The sequence below is a fragment of the Babylonia areolata genome, chromosome 19 (assembly GCF_041734735.1).
Source record: "Babylonia areolata isolate BAREFJ2019XMU chromosome 19, ASM4173473v1, whole genome shotgun sequence".
NCBI lineage: Eukaryota > Metazoa > Mollusca > Gastropoda > Neogastropoda > Buccinidae > Babylonia > Babylonia areolata.
This window is the reverse complement of record NC_134894.1, coordinates 59,040,933-59,054,924: the sequence shown is the minus strand read 5'-3', so window position 1 is coordinate 59,054,924 and position 13,992 is coordinate 59,040,933. Positions and strand designations below refer to the sequence as shown.

Here is a 13,992-nt window from a genome sequence, read left to right as displayed (position 1 = left end):
AGCTCCTGACATTTTGTATTTGTATTTGTATTTCTTTTTATCACAACAGATTTCTCTGTGTGAAATTCGGGCTGCTCTCCCCAGGGAGAGCGCGTCGCTACACTACAGCGCCACCCTTTTTTTTTTTTTTTTTTTTTTTTTCCTGTGTGCAGTTTTTTTTTGTTTTTTTGTTTTTCCTATCAGAGCGGATTTTTCTACAGAATTTTGCCAGGATCAACCCTTTTGTTGCCGTGGGTTCTTTTACGTGCGCTAAGTGCATTCTAGCACACAGGACATCGGTTTATCGTCTCATCCGAATGACTAGCGTCCAGACCACCACTCAAGGTCTAGTGGAGGGGGAGAAAATATCGGCGGCTGAGCCGACTATATTATGTACTGTTTGTTTATTTGTTTTATTTCATTACTTACTGTTTATGAATGTTATTTGATACAATTGATAATATGGTTCATCATCCGTCATGATAAAATTGAAGTGCAACGTTGTGAGCACAGTATAAGCTTTAAGCTTGTTGATGCTCTTTTGTCATTCATTGCATTGTAATCATGTGTATTGTTGAATAATTAAAGATTATTTAAACCAAAGAGCACATTGGGGATCCAGGAATGAGTTGTCAATGCTGTACGCAACGAATTATTTGTGTTCAGATTACGACCTGTCCTTCATTGCCACACGGTGGTCAGCCCCGGAGTCTCACAAGTCCTGCTGCTTTTCCAAGGCCACGGACATGTGGATGGTCGGCCACATGGTGTACGAGATACTGACCCATGGCAGACAACCTTACGCTGACTTTGACAAGCCTGATGAGGAAGAGCTCATGAAAATGGTAAACATCCCTCCTCTCCCCCGTCTTACTCTCACAAAGTGATAGGGTAGTTTGGTTAGCTTAAGATCATACAGATTTTTAACCTCTTCAGCGCCCCGTGTTTCGCTGTTTGCTCTGGGATGTACCTATACATGCATGCCATGTCAGGATTTTTCACAGTTCCGTTTTGAAGTTGATGTGCCCTCACAGCCACTTGACAAAAAGCTTGATATGTCTATTTTCATCATCCAAGAGGAGCAGCAGCCAATCACGTTCTGTATGGTAATAAATGGGTATAATTATCATAACCCTTAGACGATGTTCTCAAAATGGTGGATGACGAAGCACAACCAGGCCCCAGTGGCTTGAAATGGCAGTGTGTTGCAAAAACCCTTTGTGATTTTGTCACCCAAGATGTTTGCAGAAGCTTTTCAAGCCATTTAAGACAATAAATTTAGTATCAGTGGTGACAGAAATGGTGCTTAGAGAGACATGCTTGTATCTGCTCAAAAAACTTCCGTTTGATGACCCATTGTTGAAACACGCTGTTTTTGTTGGCCCAAAAAAGCAGATGAAAGTATCACAAGTACACAAGGTGTCTCATGAAAAGATTTCTGGCTCTCTTGCCATCTATTGCAGCTGTGCAAATGGTTGAAACAGCAGTTTGTTCAGTATCAGATTAGTTTTGATGTATTTTCTTGGTTCATTTCAGCTACTTTTAATAGCAATGTATAAATTTGTTTATCTCACTTTTTGTTGTTGTGCTGCCCAGTCATGTGCATCGTTTCGGTGGCATTACTCCCACAACGCTTATTTGGAGTCTCCCATACACAGCCACATCCGGGGTCCGTCTGTCGCAGTCCCAGTGCTGGCAGTCCACAGGTGTAAGGTCGCCAGGAGGCCACATACCAGAGAAGACCCTGCAGTGCTGCTGAGTCACTTCTGTGGTGTTTGGTAGTCCCTGTTCTGATTTAATGTACTTTCGACACAACCTACTAAGCTCCCTACTGCAACAATAATGGTTTAGTCGTGGAGTCAGACTTAGTGAGCATCTCCCTCAGAGTGGAGACGGCCACCTCATCTTTCACTTTCCCGTGAATCCACTGATACTGAAGACCTTGACAAGACTCACCTCAAGCACGGAAGTGGAGGGATATCGAAACTTTTAACATGCATTATTATTCACTCACTTGCTAAGCAGTGTGTTTAAATAGGCTTCGGAATATCAGAAATTGAAAGTCTGTTGACGGGCGCAATAGCCGAGTGGTTAAAGCATTGGACTGTCAATCTGAGGGTCCCGGGTTCGAATCACGGTGACGGCGCCTGGTGGGTAAAGGGTGGAGATTTTTACAATCTCCCAGGTCAACATATGTGCAGACCTGCTAGTGCCTGAACCCCCTTCATGTGTATATGCAAGCAGAAGATCAAATACGCACGTTAAAGATCCTGTAATCCATGTCAGCGTTCAGTGGGTTATGGAAACCAGAACATACCCAGCATGCACACACCCTGAAAACGGAGTATGGCTGCCTACATGGCGGGGTAAAAAACGGTCATACACGTAAAAGCCCACTCGTGTGCATATGACTGAACGTAGAAGAAGAAGAAGAAGAAGAAAGTCTGTTCATTTCCCTTTCAGAAGAGTAAGGGATATGTGTACTTTCTTTCAGTAGTTTGTGTGCCAGAATTTTTAAAAAAATATTTCTCTCCACAAGCAAAAACTGCAGGGCAAATCAGAAGCTCAAGCCATGTCATTGCCCAACACTGAAGAGGTGGAAGAGCAGTGATAAGCTATGTACATAGCAAGGTGACAGCAGTAGCAACATTGGAATAATGATGATGATGATAATGACAATGAAAAATACTAATCATGATAAAGGAAATTGAAGTAGCATTGTGTGCATGACTGCGCTTGTGTTTGAAGGGGGGGTGCAGGAGACTTTGCCAGAGAAAGCTGCTGCATTGTTTTCAGGGCCTGAACAGCGCATGAGATTGGGGGGTTGGGGGGGGCACCTTTAACACACTCGGGACGACAAGTTTTCTCCCTTGCTTTTCCCCACAGATGGCCCATTTGTAAGGGTTTGGAAAAAAAATTACAAAAAATACAAAATACTGTGTAAGAAAATGAAACTTACAGAACTGGTTTATTACGCGTTGAGCTGTTACATATAAAAAAAATCAAATTTCTCATCTTATTTTTACAGCTTTGCCATATGTAGAAAATACTGCCAATTTTCCACCCCGAATCACCATTCCCATGCTCGCTTTCTGCATTAAATTCGCTTTCTTCTTCGTCATCATCCACCTCTTCAATGTCCGACCCTTCAGTTTGTAGCATTTCAAGTACTTCGGCAACCCTAAAACGTTGCCGTCACTGCCTTGTTCGCTTCACAACATTCTGAGAAGAGCCCACTTTGCTAACAGGCTGGCACGCGAGCAGACGACCGGTCAGTGACTTTGTCAGCATGTGTGCGAGACGGGCCACACATCCCAGGCTGACCAATCATACTGTTCAGTTGTGGAGTGACCCAGAATAGCGCAGTCTGCTTGGCTAATCACAAAATCACATGTACAGCGCATGATGGAATTTTACTTTCGGAGAATGCTATTCCATTCCTTCGTCCGAATCTGAATACGTTTGTGTAGGAATGCGTGAGCATTCCTTCGTCCAGAGAGAGTTAAATGAGCAGTGAAAGTGTGTGTGTGTGTGTCTGTGTCCAGGTTGTGATTGGGAAGAAAAGGCTGTGCAACGAACGCTGCATACCGCAAACCCTTCAGGACATGATCATGAAGCTGACAAACATCAGAGAAGTGGAGCGCGGATCAATTCAGGAAGTGGTCACCGCCGTTCAGAAAGCCCTGCGTTCTCCAAGTGAGTGGTACACCACCCCATTTTGCAACTTGCTGTGCCCCGTGTAACGATGTGCAAAGCTGGATTCATTGTCCAAAGAACAACACTGTTGTTTATTCATTTATTACGACAGGTGCAGTAGCCGAATGGATAAAGTGTTGGACTTTCAATCTGAGGGTCCCGGGTTCGAATCACGGTGACGGCGCCTGGTGGGTAAAGGGTGGAGATTTTTGCGATCTCCCAGGTCAACATATGTGCAGACCTGCCAGTGCCTGAACCCCCTTCGTGTGTATACGCCAGCAGAAGATCAAATATGCACGTTAAAGATCCTGTAATCCATGTCAGGGTTCGGTGGGTTATGGAAACAAAAATATACCCAGCATGCACACCCCCGAAAACGGAGTATGGCTGCCTACATGGCGGGGGTAAAAACGGTCAATACACGTAAAAGCCCACTCGTGTACATACGAGTGAACGTGAGAGTTGCAGCCCACGAACGAAGAAGAAGAAGAGGAGGAGGTGGTGAGAGCAGTTCCATAACATCAGTTTCAGTATTGGTGTTTATGATGACTTTTACTTTCTTTAGTTTTTTTCTCCCCTGTTTGTGATAAAGCAGCGCATGGACCCCCGGCATGGAAACTTTTGAGTATTGGAATAATCAGTGACGGGCGCAGTAGCCAAGTGGTTAAAAGCGTTGGGCTTTTCAGTCTAAGGGCCCTGGGTTTGTATCTCATTAATGGCACCTGGTGGGCAAAGTGGAGATTTTTCCATTCTCCCAGGTCAACATATGTGCAGACTGCTAGTGCCTGAACCCCCTTCGTGTGTGTATGTAAGCAGAAGATCAAATGCGTACGTTAAAGATCCTGTAATCCATGTCAGCATTTGGCGGTTTATGGAAACAAGGGAGGGCACACCCCCTGAAAATGGGAGTATGGCTGCCTACATGGCAGGGTAAAGATGGTCATAGATGTAAAAGCCCACTCTTGAACATACAAATGACAAATGTTTTATTGAGGGTAAAATGGATAAGCTGGAAGCTTCTTTACACCATGCCCTCACACACGCATACACACACATACACACATTGTAATAAATGAAATAAGTATGAATAATAAATGACATAGAACAAACCAAATAGATAATAATAGTCACATAAATGGATGAATCAAAGACTACAATTACGGAAACATGAAAATCATACAAAACATTGCCACATGAAAATCTTCAAACACACACATGTGTGTGCACACACAGGCATCATACACATAATCTCGAACACGCAAGTACACAGAGATACACACGCATACTTACACTCGCCGATTTTCCTTGCTTACACACTGTTGGAGAACAATTAATCAAAGTACGTTGGCTTACTAGGATCTCATCATATGCTTTGATTTTGCTGGTACTAATTACATTTGTTGCATCAGATATTTTTGATACGCTTTTTTGAAAGATGCTATAGTAGATCTATTTCTAAGATAGTCGGGGATTTCATTAAACATACGAGTGAATGTGGGAGTTGCAGCCCATGAACGATGACAGAGAAGAAGAAGAAGGAACAATCAGTCCCCTTTTTGCTGGCCGTCTTTGATCAGTTTAACTCACTCAGGACGGCCAGTCCTCTCCTCTGCCCTACAGAGACAGCCTCGGGACTTCCACTGGATGTCTGAATGACCCAACCTTTAGCTCCCGTCGTCAGAATTGTGGTATTCTTTGTCAACATTCATGTGTTCAGTATAAGAGCCTTCCGCTTGCAATATTTTGATGATGGTAATTGGGGTGAAACGCTGTTAACGTCGTCTCTCTTTCGCTGTTCGTATGGAAAGAGTTAAAAGATGACAATGAATCATGTGAAGGTCAGCCATCTGCTCATTTTTTTTTCTGTCTCTCTGTTTTTTCTTTTTTTCTTTTCTTTTTTTTTTTTTTTTTTTTTTTTTTAGCAGATGGGGTGTAGCATGTATGGATCATTCTTCTTCTTCTTCTTCTTCTTCTGCGTTCGTGGGCTGCAACTCCCACGTTCACTCGTATATACGCGAGTGGGCTTTTACGTGTATGACCGTTTTTATCCCGCCATGTAGGCAGCCATACTCCGTTTTCGGGGATGTGCATGCTGGGTATGTTCTTGTTTCCATAACCCACCAAACGCTGACATGGATTACAGGATCTTTAGCGTGCGTATTTGATCTTCTGCTTGCATATACACACGAAGGGGGTTCAGGCACGACCTGGGAGATCGGAAAAATCTCCACCCTTTACCCTCCAGGCGCCGTCACCGTGATTCGAACCCAGGACCCTCAGATTGAAAGTCCAACGCTTTAACCATTCGGCTATTGCGCCCGTCATGTATGGATCAGACCACATGCTTTGACACCTTTGTGAAGCTGGAACTGACACACAATCTGATGCCTGTCAAGGGTGATTTTTTTATTTTATTTTTTTTATTTTTTTTTATTTTTTTATAAATTATTTTTTATGTTGCTTTTGTTTTCAGAGGAATTGAAGGATTTGGAACTTTACTTCCCTGACCTTGGATTTGAGGGCCAAGCTGCAACAGAGCTTACCAAGGTTTGAATGCAATGAACATTGAAGTTGTTGTGAAAAGATTTTTTTTTTTGTTCTTTGTTGAAATTGCTGAGAAAGATAGAGGGAGAGAGAGAGAGTACAGATTACATTGTCTTAAAACAGAGAGGAAGAGAGAGAGAGAGAGAGATTCTCAGGTGATATAAAAACATAGATTCATGTTGATTAAATCCTTCATAAGAAACACAAGGTGAGATTTATTGTCTTCAAAACGGGAGGAAAAAATCACATGTGGTGTAAATATACAGACACATGGTAGTAAATTTAAAACCCCACAAGAAATCCATAGAGGAAATCACAATGATAATATATGATCAAAGATGATATACAAAAAAATACCAAAAAAAAACCCCCACCCAAAACCAATGAATATAATAGGTTGCATCAAAAGTTTAGTATTGTCTGTTTTAACTGATTCTCTTCTGTGTACTGCATTTCAGGTATGGCTGAGTTAAGCACTTGCTAACATTTGCTCAATCCTCCATTTATATGATTGATTTTGTACATTCTTTGTGGTTTGATTGTGTTTCATATGATGTTGCAGGGACCAATTGTAGCTCTGATTGAAGATTTCCCTCAAATGGACAGTAAGTGATTTGATATGATTCAGTGTTGATTGTAAGTGATCTATTATTACTTGGTGTTCTTGTCTTGGTGGAATCTCTGATTTACAGTGTTCCTGTCGACAGTATCCTTGTTCATGGGAATCTGTATGTTGTGTGTGTGTGTGTGTGCATGTGTGTGTGTATGCGTGTGTGAAGAACAGACCCAGCATGCACACCCCCTGAAAATGGAGTATGGCTGCCTACATGGCAGGGTAAAAACGGTCATACACATAAAAGCCCACTCATGTACATGCAAGTGAATGTAGCAGCTGCAGCCCCCTATCCCAGCAGGTGTGAGAGATGCGAACATAAGCAGCCCTCCCAAAGGCACACATGGTGGTCCCAAACTTTCTATTTGAGCCCATAGCACACACACACTCAACTCTGGAAAGATGCCAGCCATTGGTTGAACGGGGGAAAAAAGATCAAGTTTCTGCTGGGGTTCAAACAGGTGTCTCCCACTTGTCAGTGTCCGGAACAATTATTACCATGGTGGCTGTACTGGTAATGTGTGTGGTGTGTGTGTGTGTGTGTTGGGACTCATGTACGTTTATGTGTATTTGACTGTGCTTTCATATCTGTGAAACTACATGTTTGGTACATATCTGTTATGCATGTGTGGGTTATGTGTGAATGTGTGTCTTCATGTTTTACATTTATGTGCTTATTTATCATCATTGTTGTCTTATTTATTTATTTATTCATTATTATTATTATTGTTACTACTACCTTTTTTTATATTGTAATTTTTTATTTTTTTATTTATTTACTTATTAAACATGCTTATCTATTATTTATTCACTTTTTTTTCTTTTCTTTTTTTTCTTTTTTTTTCTCAAGGCCTGACTAAGCGCGTTGGGTTACGCTGCTGGTCAGGCATCTGCTTGGCAGATGTGGTGTAGCGTATATGGATTTGTCCGAACGCAGTGACGCCTCCTTGAGCTACTGGAACTGTACTGATTTAGAATTTTGTGTCCTGCTTCACAGATTTGATTTCACTTTTGAATTGAGTTGATTGAAAAGACTGAGGTGGGGTTGACAGCAAGCCGTGTTTGAGCAGGGCTTACACAAGGTGTTGCCTTTTGTTAAATAATGCAGCTGCTTTTGGTTGGTTTTGTGTGTGTGTTTTAATATTATCAACTCTGGAAAGATGCCAGCCATTGGTTGAACGGGGAAAAAAAAAATCAGCTTCTGCTGGGGTTCAAACAGGCGTCTCCCACCTGTCAAGTGTCCGGAACAGTTATTACCATGGTGGCTGTACTGATTTAGAATGTTGTGTCCTGCTTCACAGATTTTGATTTCACTTTTGAATTGAGTTGATTGAAAAGACTGAGGTGGAGTTGACAGCAAGCCGTGTTTGAGCAGGGCTTACACAAGGTGTTGCCTTTTGTTAAATAATGCAGCTGCTTTTGGTTGGTTTGTGTGTGTGTGTGTGTGTGTGTGTTTTAATATTATGGTTTCTGCTTGTTGAACAGTGTCACCTGGAGCAAAGAGGAAGACGATGAAAAAGGTAACCCTGTTGAATGTTCATCTGATTGGTTTATCCAATTTCCCTTCTTTTTTTTTTCCTTCTTCTTTCTTTCTTTCTTTTTTTTCTCCTTTATTAATGTCCAGGGGTTTTTTTTTTGGGGGGTTTTTTTTTTTTAAATATTTTTTTACATCATTTCTTGTTGTTTTTTTTCTTTTTTGAAAACTGTTGTAATTCTCAATCCTTTTTATGATATAAACAAAGACATAATGATGGTGATATAGTTTCATTAAAAAAAACCCAACAAAAGCAAAGATTACCACACACAACAAAAACAACAAAATTGTTTCTTCACTTACAAAGAAATGGTATGTTATTACTTTGTCAGTCAGTTTTGTGTGTGTGTGTGTGTGTTATAATTCATATGATGAAACTTTTACTTAACATTGGTTTTGAGTTCTCGGGACTTGAAATCTTTTGCTGCCAAAGGCGACTTTAGTCAACTGGATAGTTCACCGCCATAGGTGACTTTAGTCTATATCGAAGGGTCTTGTTACATAGAAGACTGTTTTAACTCTCTCCATGCGAACGGCGAAAGAGACGACGTTAACAGCGTTTCATCCCAATTACCATCATCGAAATATTGCAAGCGGAATGCTCTTATACTGAAGAGGTGAATGTTGACAAAGAATACCACAGTTCTGACGACGGAAGCTAAAGGTTGGGTCATTCAGACACCCACTGGACATCCGAGGGGTCTGTGTAGAGGAGAAGAGAGGACTGGCCGTACTGAGTGAGTTAAACATTGTAGCAAAGCTTGACAGCTGCAGTCGACTCTGCGGCACAGTAGGAAATTGACTAACCTTCAACCCTCGAACGAGTTACCAAATCTGTTGTAATAATAATAATAATAAAATGTAGGCTTGTATAACGCAGTACCTCCTTCTCAAATGGGGCTCACCGTGCTTCACAATAAAATAAAAAAAAAGAAATTTAAGACTAAGTGTCGTAAAATATGTACAAAGTCTACAAAGTTTGGCATGACAATGGCTAAAATATGCATATGTAAGACTGACATGATAATATATATATATATATATATGTGTGTGTGTGTGTATACATATACATATACATATACACATTCATATACACATTCATACACACACACACACACATATACACATGTATAAGTGTATATATATGTATACACACACACACACACACACACACACTTCATGTTTTCACATGAAGCAAGTCTTATGACTGAGACCGTCAGTTCTAAAATATTTGCCACTGGTGAGTGTTTTCACCCAGAAACTGGGTGGCAAAAGAGTTTCAGGGCGCCAAACTTGGCATAGGTGTTGATAATGACTTAGGTCCTGGTCCAGACTTCTCCACTGTCATCACGACACGCTGCTACACAGGCCGTAGCTGATTTGTTCAGGTGTAAAAACTGCAGTCTACAGGTTGCTGGTTTATTATCGTATCAGATGAACCCTCAGAATTTAAATCCTAGATTAAGGTGTGTTTGTGCATTAGGCATGGCGTGACCTGGAGAAACTCAAATGTTACTTCAGAACTAGCAATCTATGGATGAATGTAACTTTCTGATTTTGATCACTGTAATTTAGAAGTATATAAAATTATCAGTGGTTTCTCCAGTCAATGGGAAACCATTTACGGCTTAGTCTTGTGTGAAGGACTATGACTCTCAAACTAGGAGGCAAAATTGCACTGGCTCTTAGTGCTGCAGCCTTGTGGGCTAGTTGGCCTTTGGGAACCATCCCAACACCAACTGTCCTAAAACCCTCTTGACCGAGAGAGTGGGGATGTACTTGGGCAAGACACTCTCCACTATAATCAAATTCTAGCCCAAATAGTCGGAACAGCAGTTGCCTCCTCTGCTGTTCTGATGGTCATAGTCGGACCCGACTAACTATCATATATAAAATGAAGAGGGAAAATATCTTCTTTTTTTTTTTAGGTTTTAAGTATAATAGAACCATCTCACTCATGAATAAAAATTCATTGTTTATTCAGAGAAGCCTGAGAAATCTGAACTTGCAGAGTCAAATAAGAAAAGTAGACAAGCCTTTTGTTAGCATCAAGCTTAAGGTCATATTGTTGTTTTCTAGTTCTGCTACAGACTGAAGGGTGTTATCTGTTGAGTTATCAGTTGCATCTGCTCTTGATGATCCTGACTTTTGTGAAACAGTCAACATTAGTGTTTGACTGACAGTTAGATCAGATCAGAATGGTAGGCTTCATTCATGTCCAAGAAAACTGGAAAGATCATGGACTTTGTACTGAAAGTTTGTGTTGAAGTCAAGTCTTTGACTGCATGTGCACTTTGTTTCGTGATGTCCCTCCGTGGACGCTGATGGACTTCTTGAAAGAAGTGAACATTTTTAATCAGATTTGAAGGTTTTAAACTGTGGAAGGTTTTTTTTAAACTTTAAGTGGAAAGCTTAAAGCGGTGACTTGTTTTTATTGGGTTGTTTTTTGGGTTGTTGTTTTTTTCCCCCCCTTACAGTTGGTATTAACATGGTGATAGCCTTGAAATGGCTTTAGTGGTCAGTGAGGCTCTAAGCAAAATTGCACTGGCAATGACTGTGTGCGGAACCTGGTCAGCAGCCTTGTTGGGCCCCAAGAACCACTGCTGGCGAATGTCAAACAACTGAAGATGGCATGGTTTGGTCACGTCATACGACATAACACCCTCTCCAAAACCATCCTGCAAGGGACTGTAGAGGGAGGGCGCAGACGGGGGTGGCAGAGAAAGAGCTGGTCCGACAACGTCAAGGAATGGACCAAAATGACGATGCCAGATCTCACGACAGCTGCCAACAGAACGGCGTGGCGAGCTATGACATCTTCCTCATGTCCCCCCAACGACCCCAGCGGTCGAGGGAATGAGTGAGTGATTGAGGGAGGCTCTAAGCACCATAATTTGATTTGATCTGATTGACTGCATGTGCTTTACTTACCAGCATGACTGAAAGTACCTGTACTGTTTTTGCTTTGCAGCCTGGCTCCATGCATTTTGAGGAGCCTTGCCCTGATAGCTTTCAACTTGAGGAATGGAACATACTGAGACAGGAGGATCTGCCCTCCATCACCAAGCTCATTGGAAGACCTCGGAAGAATAAACATGGGCGTAGAATACTTGTAAGTAATGCATGATAATCACAGTGACATTTGTGCATGTGTAAAAGCAGTATAGATTTGTCCCTATAGTCCTCTAAATGTGCGCATAATAGGCAATACAGTTTAGTAAGTAGAAGTTCCATAGTTTCTGGTCCACAAGGTGATTTTGATGATAGGGCACACCCTTAATTTTTTTTTTTTTTTTTTTTTTTTCAGTTCACTGTCCTGACAGTTAGGCGCTCTAAATTCATTGCTCAAAACAGACCAGCTGGTGATGCACAACATGGCAGTGAGTGAAACTGAAAGTAAAAAAAAGAAAATTGTAATCCTCTGTTGGCAGTATCCCTGCAAAAGTTCTCTAAAGCCACAGTCAGAAAACGGCCCATTCTAAATCTGATGTAAGTCTTCTTCTTCTTCTTCTTCTTCTACGTTCGTGGGCTGCAACTCCCACGTTCACTCGTATATACGTGAGTGGGCTTTTACGTGTATGACCGTTTTTAACCCGCCATGTAGGCAGCCATACTCCGCTTTCGGGGGTGTGCATGCTGGGTGTGTTCTTGTTTCCATAACCCACCGAACGCTGACATGGATTACAGGATCTTTAACATGCGTATTTGATCTTCTGCTTGCGTATACACACGAAGGGGGTTCAGGCACTGGCAGGTCTGCACATATGTTGACCTGGGAGATCGGAAAAATCTCCACCCTTTACCCACCAGGCGCTGTCACCGTGATTCGAACCCGGGACCCTCAGATTGACCGTCCAACGCTTTAACCATTCGGCTGTTGCGCCCGTCTGATGTAAGTCAAAGTCATTGGCTAGAAACCTTTATCTTCACTGTGTTATCAGACTTTGTAAGAACTTGTGAGGGGAGCAGTAGCCTAATGGTTAAAGCGCTGGACTTTCAGTCTGAGGGTCCTGGCTACGAATCTCGGTAACGGCGCCTGGTGGGTAAAGGGTAGAGATTTTTCTTATCTCCCAGGTCAACATAATGTACAGACCTGCTTGTGCCTGAACCCCCCTTTGTGTGTATACACAAGCAGAAGATCAGTTAGAGATCCTGAAATCTATGTCAGCATTCGGTGGGTTATGGAAACAATTAAATTCTCAGCATGCACACCCCCCCGAAAACGGAGTATGGCTGCCTACATGGCAGGGTAAAAACGATTGTATACGTAAAAGCCCACTCGTGTACATATGAGTGAACATGCAGCCCACGAACAAAGAAGAAGTAGTAAGAACTTCTGATTGAACGCACCTGCATCAGAAGTGTCATTATCTTGTTCATCAAAAGGTTCTACCGCTTGTGTGGGGGAACTGAAATTCTGCTCCTTGGTCTTCTTCTCTCCAGCAATCACCTCTCCACTTTAGTTGAATCATTCATTTCCAGCTCGGAGCAGCTGGTATATCACTCATGCTCACGCTGTGTTTTAACTCTCTCCGGACGAAGGAATGCTCACGCATTCCTACACAAAACGTATTCGGATTCGGACGAAGGAATGGAATAGCATTCTCCGAAAGTAAAATTCCATCATGCGCTGTACACGTGATTTTGTGATTAGCCAAGCAGAGTGCGCTATTCTGGGTCACTCCACAATCGATCAGTATGATTGGTCAGCCTGGGATGTGTGGCCCGTCTTGCACACTCGCTGACAAAGTCACTGACTGGTTGTCTGCTCGCGTGCCAGCCTGTTAGCAAAGTGGGCTCTTCTCAGAATGTTGTGAAGCGAACAAGGCAGTGACGGCAACGTTTTAGGGTTGCTGAAGTACTTGAAATACTACAAACTGAAGGGTCGGACATTGAAGAGGTGGATGATGATGAAGAAGAAAGCGAATTTAATGTAGAAAGCGAGCATGGGTATGGTGATTCAGGGTGAAAAATTGGCAGTATTTTCTACATGTGGCAAAACTGTAAAAATAAGATGAGAAATTTGATTTTTTTTTATATGTAATAGCTCAACATGTAATAAACCAGTTCTGAAAGTTTCATTTTCTTGCACAGTATTTTGTATTTTTTGTATTTTTTTTTTCCAAACCCTTACAAATGGGCCGTCTGTGGGGGAAAAGCAAGGGAGAAAACTTGTCGTCCCGAGTGAGTTAATTACACACTTGTGAAACAGAATGGTCTTGGGCATCTTGCTAGCACTTGAGTGCAAGGAACAGATCACATGGTCTGAAAAACAAAGATGGTCATGGTTCTGCATGTGTTGAGATTGACGTTGACCATAGTTTTAGAAACGTGTGCATGTTGTATTCAGATAGAAACCAGAACTGTTTTTTTTCCATGGATTGCGGAAAAAAAAGGTATCACATAGAGGATGCAACACAACATTACATGACGTGACACACGACATGACATGACATGACACCACACACACACACACACACACACACACACACACACACACACACACACACACACACACATCTAGCACCAATGAGGACATTCAGTGAATGAAGACTTAGTGATCAAGTCTGTATTCATGGTAAAAAAAACAAAAAAACTTGGGAGAGTACTCAACTCATACAGCTAA

At 41.9% G+C, this 13,992-nt stretch overlaps 1 protein-coding gene across 1 annotated transcript in view; it reads left to right on the top strand.

Annotated features, from left to right (window-relative positions):
- The window catches only part of LOC143293893 (uncharacterized), a 33,505-nt gene that overhangs the window by 10,716 nt on the left and 8,797 nt on the right, over window positions 1-13,992 (top strand). Inside the window, exons 6-11 of the mRNA XM_076605240.1 lie at window positions 646-824; window positions 3,525-3,675; window positions 6,149-6,222; window positions 6,782-6,824; window positions 8,318-8,352; window positions 11,338-11,478. Of these exons, the coding sequence (XP_076461355.1) occupies window positions 646-824; window positions 3,525-3,675; window positions 6,149-6,222; window positions 6,782-6,824; window positions 8,318-8,352; window positions 11,338-11,478 (623 nt within the window). The remainder of the gene's footprint in view (window positions 1-645; window positions 825-3,524; window positions 3,676-6,148; window positions 6,223-6,781; window positions 6,825-8,317; window positions 8,353-11,337; window positions 11,479-13,992) is intronic.